At 63.4% G+C, this 21714-nt stretch overlaps 1 protein-coding gene across 4 annotated transcripts in view; it reads left to right on the plus strand.

Moving 5' to 3' along the window:
- NTRK3 (neurotrophic receptor tyrosine kinase 3) overlaps positions 1–21714 on the plus strand; it is a 265673-nt gene that overhangs the window by 181321 nt on the left and 62638 nt on the right. The window contains exons 13-14 of one of the 4 annotated variants that reach the window (XM_045825075.1): positions 318–452; positions 1861–3859. The exons of 2 other annotated variants lie outside the window; for them this stretch is intronic. In XM_045825075.1, coding sequence (XP_045681031.1) covers positions 318–452; positions 1861–1979 — 254 coding nt within the window. In that variant the 3' untranslated portion in view covers positions 1980–3859. Of the gene's footprint in view, positions 1–317; positions 453–1860; positions 3860–21714 lie in introns of those variants that run through there. One more of the 4 variants, XM_045825076.1, reaches the window with a different exon arrangement.

A 21714-nucleotide genomic window follows, 5' to 3' on the forward strand; every position in this document is an offset into this window, starting at 1 on the left:
CCAGGCCCGAGAAGGGGGGCGGGGTCTGGACGTGAGGGGAGGGGCTGGCAGAGGCCATGGCGACAGCAAGTCCTCCTTCCCCGACTCCCTTGGACTGTTCTTCAGTGCTGCTGTGCCGTCCCGAGAGGAGAACGTGTCTAGATTTTACGCCTAAAATAAACCAGGCGCCCCTACAGGTAACGCAGCGTGAGAGCAGGAGCTGGGAACACCTGGATTTCTTTCTGGCATTTTGCATTTAAGAGAACTGCTTCCCTGTGTTTTTGCACTTGGGGCGCAGTACTGACCACTAACTCCCCCGTGTCTGCCTCTCCTGCCAGGGGTCTTTTCAAACATAGACAATCATGGGATATTAAACTTGAAGGACAATAGAGACCACCTAGTCCCATCAACTCACTATATATATGAGGAGCCTGAGGTCCAGAGTGGGGAAATGTCTTACCCAAGGTCACATGGTGAGTTACCTCCTTTGACTTTTGAATGCAGACCAGACCCCTCCCCCCACCAGTGTTGGTTCTTACGATCTCAAGACCTCGTTATGTCTCCATGTGTCCCAGAGGACTGGGGAAGGACTAGGGGCCCTGGCGGGATTGGTCCCAGCGCCCCTCCGGTGAGAGGAGGAGTCTCCCCGGGGAGGATGCTTCCGAGGGCCCGAGTGAGGGGTATCGGAGAGGGGCCGTGGCCCGGAGAGGACCACGGGCTTCCCGGACCCAAGGGGGCCCTTTGTCCCAGTCAGCGCGGGGAAGCTGTCGCAGACCCGTCCTGCCTTGAGCTTGAGACCGACCCTCCCTCTAAACACGATGTCCTAGTGTCACCCAGCTGACCCCGCTCCCTGCAGAGAGGGGGTTCCCTGAGCCCCAGACCTGTTTGGACGAGGAAGAGGGCAGGTGTCGGTGCAGCCAGCGCGACCCGGGCCCAAGCCCGGCTGCCTGGGGTGCCCTCCCCGGGCCCGCACCGCACACAGCTTTTCCGCACTGGCAGGCTGGCACCGTGCGTGCATGTGCTGGCACGTGCAAACACACACCCTCTGCAGACACCATCGTACCAACCTTCCTTCGACCTGATGTTGACAGAAACACCTCCTTTTGGAGATGCAGCTGGGGACGCCCCCTTCTCCGGGCGTCCCCCTGGGGTCCGTGGCAGTGTGGCCAGAGGGGGGCTGAGCTGTCCTCCTTGCTTGGGGCTGCCCATCCCCTGTGAGACCTGCCTGACCTTCCCGGAAGGCCGAGGGGTTAGTTACCATCGCCTGGCCCTTCTGCTGACCTGGCGAAGCGAGGTGAAACCGTCAGTGAGAAAGCGCGGGTAGGCTGGGACACACGGAGCGCCACCGGCTGCCCGGTGCGGTCAGCAGTGGTCTGCACGATGCCGGCCTCTCGGGTTAGCCATGGCCCTCCGGTGTCCCTGGAGGAGGGAGGCCCTGAGAACACATCCTCCCACCGCCCCAGCAGTCACTCCCAGTCCCCCCTGCACCTCGGCGCACCTGTCAGGGGCTCCCCCACTGAGACGAGGCCGCTCCTGCCCTTCCAGCCCTTCCACCCTCCAGCCAAGGCCCAGCCCCAGCCCCCGACGTCCTGCCCGCTCCCCTCCCTCGGTTCAGTGGAGGCAGCAGCAAAACGGAGTTTCCGATTTCTCTGGCCGAGCTTGGTTTTGAGTTAATTTCCTCCTCCTCTCCTTTGGCTGACGGTTCCTTCAGCTGCTTCCCGTGTATCTGTATCCGTGTCTCTGGTCCTCCCCCCATCCCCCTTCCAAGCCCCCTCTCTGTTTCCCCTCCTGGTTTTGGTCTTCTTTGGGGGGTTCGGATTTTACTTTATTTTGCTTTTTTCTGTTTTTCTGTTTTTTGTTTTTGTTTTTGTTTTTTTATAGGTTTCAGAGAAATTATGTTGAATCCAATAAGCCTTCCCGGACATTCCAAGCCTCTTAACCATGGCATCTATGTTGAGGATGTCAATGTTTATTTCAGCAAAGGACGTCATGGCTTTTAAAAAAAAAACAAAACTCCTTTTGTGAGCCTCCCCGTTCCGACGTCACCTGGGTAGGCTGGGCCCGCTGAGAGGCTGGAAGCGCTAGGCCTTGCTCTCCCTGGATCTGGGGATGCTAAGTAGGAACTGCATGAGCCACCGGTGCCCACGCCCGCACCGCCGCCGCCGCCGAGACGGGTGTGCTCCCACCCAGCGCCGGCAGGCTCGCCCTCCCCCTCCAGCCATCACTGTGCTCCCTGTTGTCTGGCCTCCGCGGCAGCCCCTGCCGCCACCTCTCGAGCCAATAAAGAGAATTGCAAACCCGTGCACCAGGAACCGTCTTTTAAACACACTAGCCCTTCTCTCGCTTGACCAAACCACCCAGCCCAGCACCAGAAAGCCTGCTGAAGCCCAGCCGTGCCCCGGCCTCGCGGGCCCTGCTCGGAAGCGTGGGGTGAAGCGTGGGGTCTCCCCGGCCCAAGTCGTAGCTGCCGCCTCGTCGCCCGCCCGCGGCCTCCGGCGGGGAAGAGCGCCCGAAGGGGGAGCCAGGCCCACGCGCTGGCACCAGATTAGGTCTCAGAGGAAAGAAGGAAAACCAGTCATTTTCTGTGCTTTGTTTTTTTTTTGTTTTTTGGTGGAGAAACCCATATACTTTTTTGGACACAGTTTGCCCCACTTCCTCTTCTCTCTGGAGCGGCGCGCAGCAGGTGTGGCGTTAGAAAACCCCTTGCAGAGGGGGCTTCTTCAGGCCTCCTCCCGGCCCCCAGACCTGCCGCGGTGACCCGCGTGGGCTGCGGGCGGCCTTGCCTGGGGACCGGCTCCCTGCTAGGACACACCAGGGGCCGGGGGACCGGGCGCCGAGGCCCCTCCGGGTGGTCCGTGGCTCCAGGACCGGCTCCTTGCCCACTCCCACTTGTTCTTGACTCTGAGAACGTTCGGAACCCAGTGGAGTCACCAGTTCAAGGCCAGCGGGACGCGAAGGGGAAGAGAAGTGACCCTTGGCCTCCTCCAGCCCCCCTCGTGGCAGCAGTGGAAGTCTCATCCGGGTCTCTGGTTGATGTGTGTGTTTGCCTTGCTCGCTTTGACTCATGCCTTACTGTGTGGCCACCCTCTCCCGAAGAGGGGGTTGTTTCCCTCGGTTTCAACTTGGCCCCCTGGGGAGAGGGAGTGGAGAGGAGGGGATGATCGTCCCTGCTTTGATAAGGAAGGCACCGTTTTAGGGCCCGAACCCCTCCCAGATTTGCTGCCTCATTGGCTGAGCGGACTTTGGGGCGGGCCCCCTGGCCCCTGCCCACCGTGCCTCCATTGTGGGCGGTCGGTGCGGGTGGGCGGGCGGCCCCCGTGGTGGTGGGGGGCCCGGAGCAGGGGCCTCCCCGGGGAGCTTTCAGGGCGAAGTGGCGGTGGCTCTAGCCCACCGAGTTCCGGGTGGCCGTGCACAGCGGCGGGTCGCAGGCTCTCTGCCTTCGGCAGCCTCACCCAGGGGCGAGGATTCCCACTTGGGTTCCCGTCCTGGGTCCCGGGGATGGTGGTTCTTCGTGCCAGGCGCCCAGCCTGGTTCTGCAGGTGCTCCCATGGGGGTTAAACACGCGACGCTTCCCGAGTTCTTGCCCAGTATCTGAGGCGGCCTCCCCGGCGCCTGAGCGTCCGGAGTATCACACGGGGACGCAGCGTCTCTCCGGGGCCCTGAGGCGGGTGTGCGCCCACCCAGCCCCTCCCAGCACCCCTCCCAGCCCCCTGCCGTCCTGCCCCCACCAAGTCACAGCGGGCTGTCCCCGCTGTGTCCTGCCAGCCCTTTGGGCAGGGCCTTCTCCCGAGTGTGGCTTTAAGGAGTCGTCAGCCTGAGGGTGATGTTTTTAATTATTGTGATCATTACCTCATTCCCAGCCTCCCGGGCTCCACCCGCCCCAGCCCCCCTCCACTCCGCCGCCCTGTCACCTTGTGCTGTGACCCTGGGGCGCCGCGTCCCCACAGAGACTCCTAGGAGTGTTCAGTGTCTAGTTTCTTAATAAACACTTTATTTTCTAATGACATGACTGGGTCAGACCTCTTATTTGGCAGTTTTGCGGAGAACACTGAAGATACGGAAGTTCTGAGCTACCCACATTTCCCCCCCCTCCCCAGTTTTACTGTGAATCTTTAAAAGACGTTTCTTAGCTCAGGTCCTTTTAGCAAAGGCGTTTGCCATCTGTTGCACTGGTTGCTTTGACCGAGACCCCTTCAGACAGGCAAAGTTCAGCTGGTGAAGTGTGTCCTCATCTTTCTAAGGAATTAGAGGCACAGAGAGGCTGAGTGGTTCGCCCAGGGTCACACGGCTCAAGAGGCAGAAGCAGGATTCGCACCTGACTCCGCAGACACGGCTCAGGCGACCGAGACCCTGGTCCCCGCGGTCGCTGGGGACGGTTGTGCGGTCCGAGTGGCCAGGCCTCACGGAGATCCTTCCGTCAGAGCTGGTGTGTAGGGGTTCCAGGGGGCTGGGCTCAAGGGTTCCTTTACCTTTGATGCGACAGCAAGCCATTGGGAGGGGAGTGGTTCTGTCTCTTCCCTGTGGGTCTTGGGAGGGTGACCTTGCCCAGAGGAAGATCAGGCTCCAGGCTTTACAGACCAACCTGCTGAGCATTTACACCCCCCACCCCCACCCCAAACACACTCAGGTGAGCCAGACTCTTCTGGCTGGCGGGCCTGCTGTGGGCTGCTGGGTGGGGGTGGGGCGGGGGTGTTGGCACCGGAGTCCCGGAATCGCACTGAGAACAGAGCGCCGGCTGGGCCCACCCGGCGCTCCGGCTTCCCGGGCCCTGCCCCTGCCAGGAAGGGTGCAACGCCTTCTGTGACTCCTAGTATCTCCCTTCGAGGAGGCAGGGACTCTGGATGTGGGAGATTGGGAGCTGGAGCGGAGGTCGGGGCTGGGGGCGGGTTCCCGGCCGCACTCGGACCCTTCACCGGGCCCCAGCAGGCTTGGCGTGAGCTCCCCGACGGGGCAGGCACGGTGAGACGGCGAAGTCAGGTGGGCGAGCTCAAGGTGAGGTCGGCCTGGGAACCGACGGGGCTAGGCTGGTGCTTTTCTCCTCACCCCGCTGACTTAATCTATTTAAATCTAGTTTGGTTGACCCCGCCCCCTCCTCCTCCGCCTCCCAGGGGAAGCCCCTCTCCACCGGAGCAACCTGGGGGTGGGGCTCTGCACCCTCCCGTTCGCAGCAGATCCACGGGTGTCCCGAGAGTGGGCACTGTCTTTGGGACCACGGGGAACATTTCTCTGTTAGTGGGAGAGAGACTTTGATTTCTTTCGACGTGAGAGGCCGCCAGGGCCTGGGAGCGGGAGGACGACCAGGCGCGGTCCCTGAGGATTCGGGCGGGAAAACGCTGGGCTCTCAGGAGGCGGGGCCAGCGCCAGCTCTGTGGACGGGGAGCTCTCCCGTGTGGCAGGGAGGAGGAGGGGAGCATGGGGGTTTAGAGGTGTGGGGGTAAGGAAGCGAAGGGGGTCTTGTCCGGTGGCTTCTGTTTCACCTCGGAAGCGGAAGGCAAGGCCTCCGGCTGCCCGTGAGCAGACCGAGGTGAGTGGGGTCCAGAGGGGCTGAAGCAGCAGCAACAGCTGCAGCAGCTGCAGCAGCGGGGGTGACGGCGGGTGGCCGGAAGCGCGGAGGAGCTGTGGGCGGAGTCGGGGCCGGGCGAGCCTGGAGAGCATGCTCAGTGTGCAGGACTCTGTTCCCCGTGCTCACCCGCGGGGACCGGAGGCCCCGGGGCACCCAGTCCACTGTGGGAGGCTCCTGGGCAGCCGGACCGGCCCGGGAGGACCCGCAGAGCTGAGCTCGGCCCAGGAGGAGGGCGGCTTCGTGTGGGGAGGCTCGGTGGCGTACCAGCGAGACCTGCGGCTCCAGGGTTGGCCTTCAGGGTTTGCACTCTCTCCCACGGAATTTCTCGGTGGCTTTGTGGGGCGTCGCCTTCCGCCACGGGCCCTAGGGGGTTCGCGAGAGGTTCACAGCAGGCAGAGGCCAGGAACCCGATGTCCTTGCCGCGTGCACCTTCACCGTGGAGGGAGGGGTTGAGGGGCGCCGGCTCTCAGCCCCAGCCCCTGCAGCGGCGGCGCAGCCGGGGGACTCGCTGTGCCCCTGAGAAGGTGTGGGCTGTTTCGGGGCCCAGTCCGGAGAGGACCCGGCTCTCCCGCTCGGGTCGTGTGACCGGGTCCTAGAAGGGGCTGCTCAGCTGCACAAAGTAGGCTCCCTGTGGCGCATGAGTGCTGACCTGGAGGTCGAACTTACGAAGCCCGGCCTCAGAGCCGGGCGCGTGGTCCCCGCCAGCGGGTGGAGGCTCAGAGTCCATCCCGCGCCCGGGTGCTCACCGACTCAGGCCTCCTTGGCTCGAGAGCGCTCCCGGCTGCTCTACCGCCCTGGGGGCGTCCACGCTCGCGGACCCCCACCCTCGCTCCCCAGATACAGTCTTTCGGGGGTCGTGGGGGCTGGGTGCCGTCCTTAACGTCCTCCCTCGACCACCTGAACAGGGCGATTTTAAAGACTTCCCAGAAGAGACCGCCTGCGGTGACCGTCCTTCACCCTCCCCAGCCCGTAGGGACCCTGGCTGCCCAGCAGTGTGTGGCTGGTCTCGGATCTAAGATTCGCACCCTGGTTTCAGTCACGGGGGGAGGTTCCAGAAACAGTGGCGGCACCTGCAGTGTGGAGGGGGACTCGTAGGAAGAGCCACCCCGATGCTCAGGGTGACCAGCGAGGCTGCCTGGGTCGGGGCAGGTGTGAGCGGCTTTGGACAGGTAGGGAGGGACTTCCACGCCGTCTGCACTTCCTGCGGCTCCTCTCCGAGGCCTCCTGGTGGGCCTGCACCCAGCCACGTGCCCCTCCTCCCCCAGGGAAGGAGCACTAGCCAAGCGCGTGTGATCTGGGGGTCGCTTCCCGGCTGCCTCCTCTGTCCGTCCCTTCTCGTGTGGGAATGGTTTCCTGCAGCCAGGCTGTCAGCAGCCACACCCTCGCCACCTGCCGGCCACAGGCGTGACCTCAGCACGGCGCACCACACCTCCCCGGGCTCAGCCCAGGCCCCGAGGGTCAAGGCCGGGCGTGGGTGGAGCGGAAGCACTGGCAGGGTGTGATGCCGAGGAGACAGCACAGGTCTGGGCAGGGCGACTTCCTGGCCAAGTAGCCTCCTGAGCGAGGCCGGACTTGGGGTCGGCGGAGGGCCTGGCCCCTGCGGGTTTGCTCCCCGAGCTCACGGGTTGCTGCTGGGGTGACCGAAAGGATAGTCAGGGGAGGCAGGGGCAGGGAGGGGCAGCCCTGGCCCCTCTGAGGCTCCTGGGGAGGGGCAGAAGGACAGCTCCTCGGGTGACAGGGCAGGGGTGACAGGGCAGCTTGGAGGACCAAGGGTGGGGAGCCTGGACTGTCCAGCGGGCCTGGAGCCCTACTGCCCACCCTCCCAGCTCTGCTCGCCCTTGGTGTTCCCACGCTAGCGCTGGGTGCCTGGAGGGGGGGGGGGGCTGCCCGCAGCCTCCGTTTCCTGGGAGAGAGCTGAGAGAGCACCTGCCTTCAGAGATCTCGTCTCCGCCCCCTGCGCTCCCGGCCTCCCAGGAAAGCAGTCCAGGTCTGACGTGCGTTCCCAGAGCTGAGCGAGCCTCTTCCTTCCGTCCAACTTGAAGTGACCCAGAAAGAGACTTGAAGGACATGTGCTGGCAGGAGAGGGGGCCCCTCGCCTGCTGCGGCAGGGGGGGTGACTCGGAAACGCCACCCAGGTTCTGAGGCCCGTCTGGGTGTGATTGTAATCCCCGTGCCGCCACCTCGGTGGGTGAGCCATCCACAAGTGGCCCCTTCTTCCCCTTGGGGTTAAAGGTCCTGCCCAGGGGAACAAGGTTGCAGACCCGCCTGTGTCCTGTCCCTTCCCGCCAGGTCGCATCCTCCTGTCAGGAGCCGCCTGGCGTGCACCCGGGAGGGCCCATCCGCCTCACTGCCCTGGGCTTGGAGGCTGGCGTGCAGGTCTTGCTCATGTGCGTGTGCCCCTGGGTGGGGGAGAGCAGACACCCCGGGGCTCGTCTCCAACGGGGCAGGGGGCTGTCTGAGGCACTCGGGTCACGCGGGGACGCAGAGGATGCCAATGGCGCAGTCTGTGTGGGAGGCCTCCAGCCGCGGTCGTGACCAGGCCCCGTGTGGAAAGGAATCGGAGGTCCTCGAGGCAGAGAGGAAAGGCGCGGAACCACTGAACCCCCGGAGAGCAGCCAGAGCTGGAGAGAAGCCCTGGCTGAGGGCGTCGGTGAAACGTAAGCCTAGAAAACGGGATGCGTGAGCCTCCCACCTGGTACCAGAGGCAGCCCTGGGTGTCCCCGGGGCTCGGCGGTTGCCCACGACCCTGTGCCAACGGGAGCTGCTCCAGGCCTCTCTGAGGCCGGGGAACCTGACTCTGATCGGGCGGAGAGAGGTGCCTGTGGCAAGAAGAACAGAGCTTGGCTTTTCTGAGAGGCAAAGACATGGAGCAGTTGTCCCTTGACCGCGGAGAGTGGTGTCGAGTGATGTCGAGTGAGGTCTGAGAACTTGGGAGGCAGTTCAGAACCCCCTCTCAGCTGTGCAGAGGCTCGAGGGCAGAGGAGCGAGGCTGCCCCACAGCTCGTGGCTTCGTCAGAGTTGGAGGGACAGAGCGTCCTGCCAGCTCAGAAAGCCCCACTGCACCCGGCTTTGGCGAGGGGCACTGGAGGCCTCGGCGGCTGACGGTGACAAACAACTTGTGTCTGTGGCCCCCCTTTCCTCCCAGTGTCTGCCACCCCTACGCTGTCACCGTGGCAGCAAAACGAGGCCTGGCTCTGCCTTTGGGGGCCTCACTGGAGCGAGCGGCTTATCCCCCTTAAAAAGACACGGCCTCCCCTCTTCTGTCCCAAGTGCATCCTGCAGGGAGCAGGGCAGGGACCTGCCAGTGAGCAGGCCGGCAGCAGCCTCAGAACAAACGTCACGGGGCGCTGGCCCCCAGGCGTGCCCTGCAGGGAAAGCCGTGCTGTCACGGGACTGGCATTGGCGCATGGCGTCGGTGACGTGGTTCTTTTCAGCCGCACGGGCCCAGGGGAGTGTCCGCTGCGCACAGCCAGGTTCTCAGGGGCGCCGGGAGCCTGTGCCGTGGAGAGGTGGGAGCCGACAGGGGCTGGACTCCACGCCCCGGTAGACCCCGGCCCGCACAGCTCTCTCACCTCCAGCCCCACCGGGCCCCGGCTGGACCGGCCGTCTCCCAGGTCTGCCCTCCTGCCACCACCGTCGGGAAGAGTGGGTCCTAAAGTCTGCACCCAGGGCCCTCCCACCGACAGTCGTAGGGAGGAGGAGAGTTCCAGAACACAGGCCAGCGGCTGACCGCGTCCAGCCAGCGTCTTACATGCTCATCCGCGTGTACGCGTTCCTTTGGTGTTGTTAACCCCGAGAGAAAACCCACAGGACAGAGAGCCGGAGGAGAAGCCTCAGCACGGTTTTCGTCACGAGCGCCAGCCGATGACAGCTCGGGCTGGCCGGGGGCGGGGGGAGGGCACAGCCAGGACCCCCGATGCGCTCCAGCAGGTCCCACTTGAGGGCCACGGCTCCAGACCGACGCCTTTCCCTCCAGTGGGAGCCGGAGCCAGGCCGGCCAGTGAGAGCTCGCCTCTGCGAGGAGCGGAGGAGGCCCCGCCGGGAGGCTGTAAACCCCGAGTCCGTGTTGGAACGGCTCGTGGAATCCTTCAGTCTTCCAGGCTGTCGGTGTGACATCTCTCGCCACCCTGACAGATGGTGGCCACCGAGTGCCTTTGAAACCAAGTGGCCGCCCTGGTCGTCCAGAAGGCCCACACAACCCCGCCGCACGCTGTCAGGACGGCGTCTTTGGCCACCTTCCTCCTTTTATGAACCACTCAACCAGCTTCTGACCCAGGTGTGTCGGCGGCTCTCCTGGGCAAAGCCCCCGCTTCTGGAGTGAGGCTCTCTCCCAGCTCACAGTCCCCAGCTTGCGGAGAAGCCTGTCACTCTTACTCCAGTTTGTAGATAAAGGGAACCCGGTGTCCCCTCTTTCTGGTGGCTGCAGCCGCGCTTCCCTGTAGTCTCACCAAGTGCTAAGACTCACCCATCCAGCAACTCGGGAGACTGCCGCGTGGTGCAGCCACCTCTGGCAGGCTCCCAGTCCACGCGGGTGACACGAAAGGCTCCGGAAAGTCCCGCTTCACGTCTCCCTGCCCCGCCGAGTCCCATGTCTGGCTGAACGGAGACCGCTCTCCCTCCCGCACCGGGAAGCAGACTGCCACGCGCACCCGAGGAGCGCTGCGGCCCGGGGTGTGGCGGGAGGCTTTGCGAAGGAGAACCGTGCAGGACGCATTAACCAGCCCCCAGCCCTCCGATACCGAGAACGATGGACACGACACCTTCGCCCAACCGTGGGCTCCACCCCCTCCCCTCCCTGTGCTTCGTGTGGAGGCAGGAACGCCCGGAGAGCTGCTGGGCAGCACAGGGCCCTTCACCGAGATGCCTCAGGAGACAGTGGTAAGTCCCGTCACGTCACATTAAGAGCCTGAGGCTTCAGCACTGAACCCGGCCGCCCTCCCGGGCTGGCAGGGCAGCCTCACCTGGTGTCAGCATGTGGAAGTGAGGACCTGGAGCCCAGCGTCCCCTCCGCTGCCCACGGAAGGACTGGGGTAAGTTGCCTTCCCTTGTTCTGTGTCTGTCTCCAAGTGGAGACAGAGCACCCTGCCCGCCTTGGCACGGGCCCCACGGGCCATGTCCCCACGGTCACCATTGCCTCTGAGTGGGGACATCTTTGGTCCTTGGGTTCCGCTCCCTCTGCTGAGCGTCTCTGTGAGTCACCTGGGGAGAGTCACCTTTGCCCCCTCCCGAATGCCGGAAGGCTGGGAAGCGAGGGGCAGGCGGTAAGAGGGGGTGAGACGGCCACCGTGCGGGTGAGGGCCGGCGGACTTCTCCGGGTGAGGAAGGCAGCAGATGCTCGGGGGGCTGAGGGACCGTCGGACAGGGCCAAGCGGGAGTTGCGGGCGAGACTCTCCGACTTTGATCTCGAGAAGGCGGCTCTGCCTGACGAATGGTTCGAAATGTCAAGGAATAAATGTGAAAGCTCGAGGGGTGGTTCTCCCGGGAGCTGGCTGCCCGGGCCGGCGGGGGAGGGAGCGAGGGGCACGGCAGCATCCTTCACATAAGGATTCGGACTTGGTTTTGTGATATTTAAGAGAAAGAGAAAACTCTGAATTATTTATAACAGACAAGGGAAGCAGGCTGTACAGGAGTGGCCGGGCTCCTTCACACGACGGTTCCCTGTCTGTGCTTCGTCTGCCCCGACCTTGAACTCGGGGAACTTCTCTTACGGCTGACATCCCGCCCGCCTCTCCTCGAGTTACCTGTATGTCACTGTTGTCCTTGAGTTACCTGTATGTCACTGTTGTTGTTACTTATATTAGGAAAACTCACGTCCTTTGATGCGGGAGTTGAGGGGAGGCAGTTTCTGGAAAGGACACGGTTGGGAAAAGCAGGAGCTGTTTCTCCCGGGACGTCTTCAGCATGTCCTGTGGGACCCCCTTCCCACCCCGTCAGCCTTCAGCCTCGCCTCTGCAAACAAGGGTCAGGGCCCCCCCCCCCCGCCCCCCGCTCAGCGTGGGTGGGGAGCGTCTCGGTTCCGGCCTGGCCAGCAGCCGGCCACGTTGACCTGGGGAGGGGGGTGTTATTTCTCAGTCGTTTCGTCGAAAACAAGGGAGGTGAGTGTGATGTTCCTCTTCTGGGCATGAAGGGCGTGTGAAGGACACCGTGTGTTCGGAGCACCTCTGTACCTGGGTGGTTGGAGGGGGGCGGGGCAACGGCATCTCTGTTATGTGAGTGAGGGGGAGGGAAGGAGGTAAAGAAATTAGAAGGGAAAGACCAAAAGTGATGGAAGTTTGGGTGGTAAAGCTCGGTAGAAGGGGTCATTTCTTTCTGTTTGTTTTGGTCAGCGATGTCGCTGAGATAGTTTTTAAAAAGCGCGTCTGGTTAACAAGCGTGTCCTGATTCGACAGCATGGCTAATTGAAACCCACCGATGCTCCCAGGGCTGCGGTTCGGTGGGAAATGACAAGCTTCATATGCTGTGCGCTCCCTCCCCACGAGTAACACAACGTGCCGTGGTCGCGCTCCCTCTGACTGTTTCCCTGCACCCTCGACGCTCTCTCTCGGAGCCGCGTACTGGTGGGGCCGGTTTGGGGGCCACTCGGGGTGCTCGGGTGAAGCTCATCAGAATGCAAATCGGATCGTCCGTAAACCTCCGAAAAGCAGTGCGGTGTCTGGGGTGTGCTGCTCGCACTGCAAATATTATTACTTTTGCTTTTTCTCCAGCCTTGATTTTTTTTTTTTTTACACCTCAGAGAACTTAGAGAACATTTTGCAGTTAAAATGTCACAGTGACACTCCTGTTCAGAAACTCTGAAAATGTACTTCTTTTTACACTCAGTAGCGTACCTAGCTCTCAGAAAGGTCTTCCGAACGTTCTCCCCCACGGCCCGCGTTCGGGGAGGGAGGCGCGTGACCAACATGATTATCGCTCCAGGGTCGCCGTGCTCCGACTCTCTGGTCCTGGGATCCCTTTCCACCCTGAAACAGCACGAGGGCCTCGAAGAGCCCTGATGTGTGCGTGGGTGAAGAGCCCTGATGTGTGCGTGGGTGGTATCCATCCATCTGCGCTTGCTGTGACTGAAGTTGGTCTGAGCAGCAGGGGAGGACATGGGCAGACGCACACGGTTTACCCTGCCGGTGGGGCAGTGGCAGTGTCCCATGTCAGGGAAGCCACTGGGAACACTCTGTGTGCGCCCGCGGGGGCCGTGAGTGGACACGCACAGGCCGCGTCGGTGGTCACGGGAAACCAGCTGTGATGCGTGCATCTCCTGCCGTGGTGTCAGGGCCTCCGGCGGTGTCTGTGCGGACCACGGCTTTAGACCTGCTGCTCCGGGGAGCCCTGAGCACCAGCAGATTCTGAGATCCAGCCGGGGCCCTCTCGGTGCCTCTGGGTGGCACCCGTCATGCCTCTGGCTCCGAGCTGTGGCTCTGTCAGCACCCACTTCTCCATGTCAGCGTCACCGACGGCGCCACGCGTGCCGACCCAAACCCAGCTGGAGGGAACCACGTATGCTCGGTCGCCGGGAGCCCGGGAAGCGTGCAAGGGGGGCTGTTCCGCAGCGGACTGAAAACCGAGCGGTGGATGCTTGCAGCCCTGGAGGGGCAGCGTGGCTTGCTGTAGCGGTCAACGTTATGGCTGATCGGAGAGACTCGGGGTGAACGGGGTTTGCGCACGTCCGCAGGCGATGCAGGAGGACGAAGAGGTCTTCCATGAGCGTCTCTCAGCCCAGAGGTCCCATCGCCCGCACCACACTCGGAGGTGCTGGAGTAACCTGTGGAGTTTGGCGGTGTCCTGCCAGGTTCCACAGGAGCAAGTACATCGGCTCAGAGGCCCGGCCCCTCCCTTGTTCGAACCCGGGCGGCTGTGGTCAGAGGAAGGAGAGACCACGCACTGCGTGGCCTCCAGGGGAGCCTCCTCGGGGAGCTCGGTGCGCACTGCAGGCTGAGGGAGCTGTCCGGTCACGAGGCCCTGGGTGCAAGACAGGGTGCCTGCCCCCTCTCGCTCTCCCCTGCAGGTCCCGGGCATGTTGTCTGTGGCCAGGAGATCGAGAATGGCTCTCAGCTTGTACCGAGGGGCCCTCTGCCCCCAGCAGGCCACGGTCCCTCCCGGGAGAGTGGGGCTCTGAGGCCGCGAGCAGATGGTTCACAGACTCACCCTCGGTGACTGAGCGCCTGCCCCAAGCTACGTGCTGCCTCTGAGTGCAGCTGAGGTGTGTCCTGCCCTCAGGAGCTTCACAGTTCAGGGGGTCTCCACTCGGGGTGACCTGTCCCCCACGGGACGTGTGTGGAGACGTTTCTGGTTGAGGGCGGATAATACCGACAACCCCTCACTGGGAAGAGTTCTTTGGCCCCAAATGTCCTCAGTGCCAGCGCCGAGAAACCCAGCCTAGTGGGAATGTACATGAACGTCCCTTAGTCTTGGGCAAGGGGGACCCCGTATTTCCCAGAACCCCCCGCTCTAGCTGCCGGGAGTCCAAGGGCCACGGGAAGTGGGCTCCCAGAGCCTGCCCCCCACCTCCCTTCCGGGTCACGCATCAGTCGTTTCCTGAGCCGGAATGCCTTTCTGGATGGTTCCCGGCTCACCTCCAGGACGTGGGCAGGGCTCTCCGCGGGTCTTTCTCCTGAGGGTGGGCTGCACTGCAGGCGTGTGCCCTGCCGAGGCCCAGGGATGGCCGAGGGGCTGCGGCTGGGGGGCAGCAGGGAGTGTGAGTGTGGGCGGTCCAAGCCGGGGGTGCGCACAGGGCGTCTTTGCTGCGGGACGGAGAAGGGGCGCGGGCTGGTGGTCAGCTCTCTGGTGCAGCGTGTCCCCAGCCCATGATGCAACGGAGTAGACGTGCCTACATTCAGAACCGGCCCTTGGAGCCACCCTGAAATTCTGTTCAGTGGGGCGGGAGGACGGGGTGCACCTTATTTAACAGAGCGGTAGTTGGATTTTGTAACTTCCAAGGGTTCAGACATGTCAGATGGGGGCCTTTAATCCTTGTCGGGTTCCAGGTCCTGCCGGTGTGAGGGACAGGCCTGGGCGGGGCAGACCAGTGGGCAGTCATGAAGCAGCGTGATGACACCGTGTGCGAAGCGAGCACAGGGGAAGAACGCTTGGTTCCTAAGAACACTGGACCTTGACGCCCGTTCACCGCCGTGGAACCAGAAATGGCGGCTCCTGGGAGCAGGATGATCGGCTGAGACTTCCAGCGCTCCCTCGTTTGCAGAGATGTCTGTCTCCGGCCGCCTGGGGAAGCCCAGTCCCATCGCCACGCAGCTAAATGCCACGGTCGGTCCCACGGCAGCCACTTCTCCTGCTGGACTGTCTCAGCGCCGGGGCGGCGCTCACGCAGTGGCGTGCGCTGGTCAGGTTGCCATGGAGACCAATCCTGGGGTCTCCAGAACTGATTGGCATTTGTCGGGTGTTTGCACTTTCCTGAGTGCCGGGACCGACAGAGCGCGAGAAAGAGGGACAGACAGACAGACACGGGCTGGGCCCTGCTCTCCCCCCCTCGCCCGTGGGCTGTGGGGGGGATGTTCTTCCGGGGGAGATTGAGTGGGGAGGTTGTTTCTCTTCTAATAACATGGCGTTGTTTTGAAAATTTCTGATTACAAAAGTAATTTATATTCACAGTTGAAAATGGCTGAAATACAGAAGCGCTCACAAATACATCAGTCACCCAGCGCCCCACTAGCTGGAGACGACCCGCGAACACCGGGGCTTCCTGCCCCCCGGGCTTTTCCGTGTGCTCACGTGTAAACCTTTCGCAGATCGAATCAGTTTATGGACGCATGCACGCACACACACACATTGTGCCGCCACTCCCTTCCTTGGAAGATGGTTTGCATGTGCCATTTAACGAATCCTTTGCGACATTAAACATTTTCGTGTAGGTGACACATTCACACGGTTCAGAAAATACACACATACGCACAACGTGTACACAAACGTTCGTGGCGGCATTTTTCGAAATGGCCGGAAAACAGAAACAGTGCAAATGTGTATCGGCTGATGGCGGGTAAACAACATATGGCCCCTATGTGCGATGGAGGAGGACTGCTCCACGGTGGGGAGCGAGGAGGCGCCGGCCTGTGCTGCGTGCTGCCGGGCGTCAGAGTCCGCGGCCAAGGAGAGGGGCCCAGCCCCCCTCGCGACCCCACTCTCTGGGGAGCCCCCTGCCAGCTTCTTGGGACTCCGAGAGGACGTCTTCGTTCTCTTCTTGGAGATAAAACGATTCCTTTCCATCGGTGTGTCCACATTCATTTAATTTCTTAACAGTATTTGGCTTTTGTAAATAACTGCCATGGGTTGAACCTAAATATGGGGCACCTTTATAAATGTGGTTGAACCTAAATGAAATGTTAATACAGGAGCCAGTAACTCCCACTGGCTATTCAGTGTGTGTCTTCTGTGTGTGGAGCTCACACGGGGTTACACGGGTGCGTGCCTGCCGTAGCGACATGTGGAGTTCCTCACGCCCTCGGCACACAGCGGCGCGCAGCCCGAGCTCCCGTGGCTGACGGCGTTCTGCCGTGTGGGCGCATCCCGTCCATTTCTCCGGCCCCCTGCGAGGGGTGGGCCAGGGCAGGCTCACAGCCGTGAGCATTCGAGACAGTTTATTTTCATACCCTCATTCTGTCTTGTATTATGTATGTTCCCATACGGACACCTCTGAACCTACTCTTCCCCACCCCTGTATTTAGAAACTTGGGTGATCGTGTTTTATTTCCCAGTTCTTACGGACAGCAGCAGGCGTTCGGACACTCTGGGTGGCTGAGCCGTGTCAGGGAGGCGGCTGCCCCCGTCCGGGGCCCCGTGGCCCGCCGAGGACAGCCCGGTATCGGGGGTCCCCCTGGCAGGGGCCCAGTGGGTTTCCCTGTTGGACAGCTGGCTTCTTACGACAGGGAGCCGCTGAGGGGAAGCCGTCGTCCTCTCCTGGAGCGTGATGGCTCGGGAGCCCCGGTCGCAGAACTGGGGAGAAGGGTCGGTTGCCCGGTGACGTCGGCGTGCCGCCGACATCCCCGTGACCTTGCTCCCCCGAGGGCTCTCCTGACCAGAGCCCTCCGGCTCTGCCGGGCTGGGGACTCGGAGCCGTCTGGTTCAGAAATGTCCGTGGCGTTCCGAGCGAAGCTTCTAATCTCACATGCGGCACAGACGGCTGATCAAGCGTGGCGCCTTGACTTTTCCAAGGTCACAGAGAGGGTTGGGAGGCAGGACCTGTGCAGCCTGACCTCCTGCCCTGGCCTTTAAGCGGGCGGCCTCTTGGGAGCGCATTGGGGGCGGGGCATGTCGGCAGAGACGGAGGCGGGCTGCGGAAAGGCCGCGGACGAGGACGACCCGGGGCAGGGCGCCTACTGCCAGCCTCGGTCCGGGCTGCAGGCGAGGAGGGGCCCCCACCGGAGGGGAGCCAGGCGGCCAGCCGGAGCTGGCTCGGGGAACGGCAGCGGGAAAGACGAGGGGAGGACACGTTGGCCATGAGATTCTCTAAACCTGCAGCTTTGGAGGCCAAGCGGCGGCCGTGCCTTCTCTCACGTGGCCCCCGGGGGGCGGGGGGGGGACGGCAGTGAAGCCCGTGCTGGGCTCCAGCGTGCCGCCTGCTCTTCTCCTAGATGGGCCCTCGGTGTCCTCCTGCTGGGGCGGCCAGGGGACAGAAGCCGGTCAGGCAGCAGAAGTGTGCCCGCCCCCTTCCGAGTGTCCGGGCTGCCGTCTGCTGGGGGTGAGGCCCCGGGGAAAGGAGGGGCGCCCGGGTGTCCCAGCCGGCGATTCAGACGGAACCCAATCGTTCGGGGCACAGGCAGGCATCGGGGGCTGATGGCAGCAGGGAAGGGGAAGGAAGCTGGCCCTGGGAGGGGCACCGAAGTCGAGACCAGTCGTGCGATTAGGTCTCGTCACTGCCCGCAGCCCGGGCAAGCTGCTCGCTGGTCATCTGTCGGAGGGGCCTGCCAAGGTGCCATGTGTGTTCCAGGCTCCCCGGGAGCCGGTTCTTCCTGGCTGCCAGGTGAGGGCGGGGCGGTGGCTGCCGGCCCTGGAAGCCCTCGCAGGCCCGTGTGGCCCAGCCAGCGAGGCTCCTCCTCCTGGCAGCCAGGGTCGCCGGGGATCCAGGAGGCGCAGGGCGGGGGCTCCGAGGCACTGCCCGCCCCCCCTCCTTGCAGCGATGGCAAAGGAGCTGTTGTCAGTGAGGAGAGCAGAGGTGTGCCAGCGCAGGCCGGGCCCGAGGGAGGCCCGGTGCCCTGGCCAACTCCCACGCGTCCGTTTATTGCCTGTGCCGTCCAGCCCTGCCCTCGGCAGGACCTGCCCCGGCTCGGGAGGCCGGGCTCTCAGTCGCCACAGCGCACACCCAGGGGTCAGCCCGTCCCTGCAGCCTCCTCAGAGCCCGCTCACTCCCTGCCGGCCGGCCTGCCCGTCCGCAGAGCTGCTAACGCTACAGCGCCCAGCACGCTGGCCGCTTGAGAAACAGTCGTTTATTTTTCAGAGGTTGTTAGCGAGGGCAGTCATTAAATGCTCCTTTCCTTTTAAAGATCTCCTAGGAAGGAGTGTTTCCAGTTTCCCTGGAAGCTCACCCGCATGACCGATGGAGGTTTTATCAAGGCCTCCGTGGCACACGGTCTCCTGATGACGTTCGGGGATTTGATGAAGATCTGAACTTCACGCAAAGTGCCCGGCTCTTCCTCTGGGCTGCAGAGGTGGCTTGGGCCCGGTCCCTGCTTCCCGGGGACGCGGCCGTGCAGAGTGAAGTCACACACTGAGCACTGCGATAAGTGTCCGTGTGCCTGGGCTTCCTGGCATTCCAGAGTCCTGGCCGCTCCCGTGTCTGACGAGATAAACGAGCCCTCCTGGTTCCGGGCAAGGCAGCTAGAGGCGAGACAGCTCAGGTGGGCTTCGGACAGACTGGGGAAGACTTGAGGTCCAGCTCTGTTGCGTGAGGGCTGAGAAAAAAAAGCCGTTGTGATTCGGGCAGCAGGACGCCCCGGTGACCGTGGGATGGACGGCGGGTCGGGGAGCAGAGGGGCGGCAGGAGCCTGCCAGGCCTCGGGCGTGCGCGGAGAGCTGATCGGCGGACGGCGCCAGGGCACGTCAACGGACCAGCGAGGAGTCTGGTGCCGGAGGGGCACGCGAGGGAGACTTCCAGGGGAGGAGGGGCCCGTTGGTGCTTCTCACCGGGTGGGACAGGCCTTACCCTGTGGGCGGGGTGTCAGTGGGGAGATGGATTTACGGAACTCCACGGAGGTGCATGCCAGGTGGGACCGCGCCACAGATTCGGTGGAAGAGACCTGGCCACGGAAGCTTGAGTGGACCTCTCCCAGGAGAGGCCCTGCCCCCTGCGTCCCAGCACACAGCCCAGCCCCTGACACGCGCCCACGTCAGGCCTCGGGTGTTGCCTGCGTTTCAGCCTGAACACGTGTGCGGCCCTCAGCAAGTACGGGGGCGTCTGGGCTGGCACCCCGTTCCCCTCCCTGTCACACCGAGAGTTGCTGCTGAGCTGGCCTCTTGTTTGTCTAGGACCGTCACCGTGCCCGGGGCTGGCAGGGCCTGCGGCGGTGCCTGCCAGGTGGACTGGAGCAGGGGTGACTGACAGGTCCCGCTGAGGGTGGACAGTGTCCAGCTCCCCTCAGCCAGGACCCAGACACAGAGCCACTCACTTGCCAGTGCCGCGTTCAGCCACCCCTGAGGCCCCATATGCCGCTGCAAAAGCCACTCCAAATGACTCCCGCCTACTGCGCCCACTGCCCCCAGGGTCCCTGTGCCTGTGGGTCCCCAGACCTCCTGACCCTCTGGAGTAGACGGCAGATGACAGCCTGCGTCAGCCAGGCCAGGGGCCCGTGGGAGCACCTGTGGCCTGGAGCAGAGGGCTCTGTACCCCGTGGGGCAGGCGGAGGCCTCTGCGGACAAAGTCCCGAGGGGGGGGGGCAGGCGCAGTGGGCGTGCTCTCGGAGGCGGAAGGACCTTTCGGTCCGTGCTGTCTGTGTGTCCGTGGTGCCCGGAGGAGGAGGGAGCGTTGGCAAGGCAGCTGGCGCTGCGCAGTCCTGGGAGGGGGCAGAGAGGAGTCTTAGTCTCCATGCTCCTGGGGGCCTGGCTGGGGACTAAGGTGCCTGAGTCATCTCGTTTCCGTGGAGGTCTGCGGGGGATTGGCAGCGGAGGTGCCGTCGCAGAGAGGTTAAGGTGCACGGTGCCGCACAGCAAGGCAGCAGCAGAGCCAGTGCGTCCACCTCTGGCGCCGGCACCGGGGCCTCGGACCACCGTAGCCCGAGAAGTGCCTCCCCACCGCCCGCGCCTCTCACTCTCCCCCGGGGTCGGGGCCGTGCGGGGCTGAGGTGCCCGCTCCTCCGTGCCCCACTCCTGGGACAGCCGCTGCCCGAGGACTGCCCGTGAGAAAGGAAGGGCTGCGAACGGAGCCGGGCCCCTGGAGACCGCCGCGCCGGTCGGGAAGCTTGTGACTACACTTACAGGGGTTTTGTTGGCTAGTCCGTTTCTGTCTTACACACGCAAACTGAGGCAGAGCAGCTGGCACGCTTCTCATGGCCCGGCCTGCTTCTCACACCCGTTAAACGGGCGGGGGGGGCCTGCTGGAGCCCCGCTTACCGAGCCCTGCTCCTCGGTTTGGGGGGGCCGTCTCCTGGTTCCAACCAGACGTGTTATCAGGAGGTTTCGCTCTGTTGCAGGTCACTTTCCCCCAGTGACGTGTTTTCAATCCAAATATGTAATTTTCTCCTGATTTTATACCTTTGCATTTCCTGAACAGTCCTGCCCACATCACGGCCTGGAGTAAGGGGAGAGTCACACACGTGGCCCAGAGTCTCGCAGACAGGGGGACGCTACACAGGACGACGTGCCTGTGTCATGGACACAAGACCCGTTGGCAGGAGGGGCCTTAGCTGCCTGGTCGATCAGGCATCTGTGCTTTATGTGCTGAGGACGGGGGGACGGGGAAGCTCCTAGAGAAGAGACACAGAGGGAAAGGGCCAGGTCATCACATGGAAGAGCCAGCGGGGGTGGGGGGTGGGGCATGGGGGCTGATGTCACAGAGTCCCTCCTGCGCAGCTCGGGGTGGGGGGCCCAGAGGGGCTGTGCTCAGCTGGTTCCGAGAGGTGGCAGGAGACGGGCCGCAGCCCAGGCCTCAGGCCCCTTGAGCTTTGCACCGCGGAGGTGTGAGGAGCCCCTCGCCCCTGCCTGGGGAGTCTGCAGTGCAGACCTGGTTCGGAGAAGGAGAACGCAGACAGACAGACAGACAGACAGACAGAGGCTGGGCAGGAGCAGAGCAGCTGCAGCAGGCAGGGAAGAGCAGGCCCCCGGTGAAGGCCTCAGTAAACCGCAGAGAGCAGGGGCAGGTGGGCAGGGGGGTTGGGAAGAGATGGGGGTGCACGAGGGCCAGGGAGGGGGGCTGGGGCGGCCTCTGGTGGAGCCAGCCACGGCAGAATGAGGGTGCACAGACTGTCTCCACCGCAGGCGACACTCTCTTTGAAAAGCGAGAGGGGAGGGGGACTTGGGGCCCGCCTGTGGGGTGGGAGCGTGGTCTCTTGCGGGGCCCCTGAGTGTGTCTCTGTGGGTTCCTGAGGCCCCAGGGGCCCTGTCTTGATGTGCCGGGGGCCACCGGAGGGTGTCCAGCCCTAACAGGGAGAGGTGGCTACTTGTGGCCAACACAGGTCCGGTGATGTTCGGTGAGGTCTCCTCTCCTCTCCTGATTCCCCACCGACAGTCCTGAGAGACCCCTGGCCCCGCCCCCGACCGACAGTCTCCGCCCCCGGCTTCTGGGATCCTTTTTAGGACTGGTAGGGAAGAAACGTTACTGACGGCATCCAAAGCCCAAACTGTTTCTTTTGGCGCCAGGAGACCTGGAAAGAATGATCTTCGGATCTAAGGCAGCGTAGACGTGTTTGCTGAGGACTTTAGCTGGTGCCCCAGAGGCAGCAACCTGGAACTCGGTGAACTTGAGTGGAACTCGGTGAACTTGAGTAGACCTCGGTGAACTTGAGCAGACCCCGTCTGAGCTGCCAAGCCCTTGGAGGAGGTTTCCAGGGTCAGGTGGGGCACCCAGCGTTCCACCGGCTCTGGCTGCTTCTTTGTTGTTGCAGAGCCGTGGGGTCGGGGGAGGCTCAGGAGGCGGGTCGGGAGACCGCCGGCCAGGGCGCCTGACATCTGGTGCGGGGGAGCTCTTGGGAGCCGGCGCGGGGGGTGTGACGGGAGAACACCTGGCAGGGCGAGTGGGCTTC

The sequence above is a fragment of the Phyllostomus hastatus genome, unplaced genomic scaffold (assembly GCF_019186645.2).
Source record: "Phyllostomus hastatus isolate PE091 unplaced genomic scaffold, TTU_PhHast_1.1 phas_scaffold_555, whole genome shotgun sequence".
Lineage (NCBI taxonomy): Eukaryota > Metazoa > Chordata > Mammalia > Chiroptera > Phyllostomidae > Phyllostomus > Phyllostomus hastatus.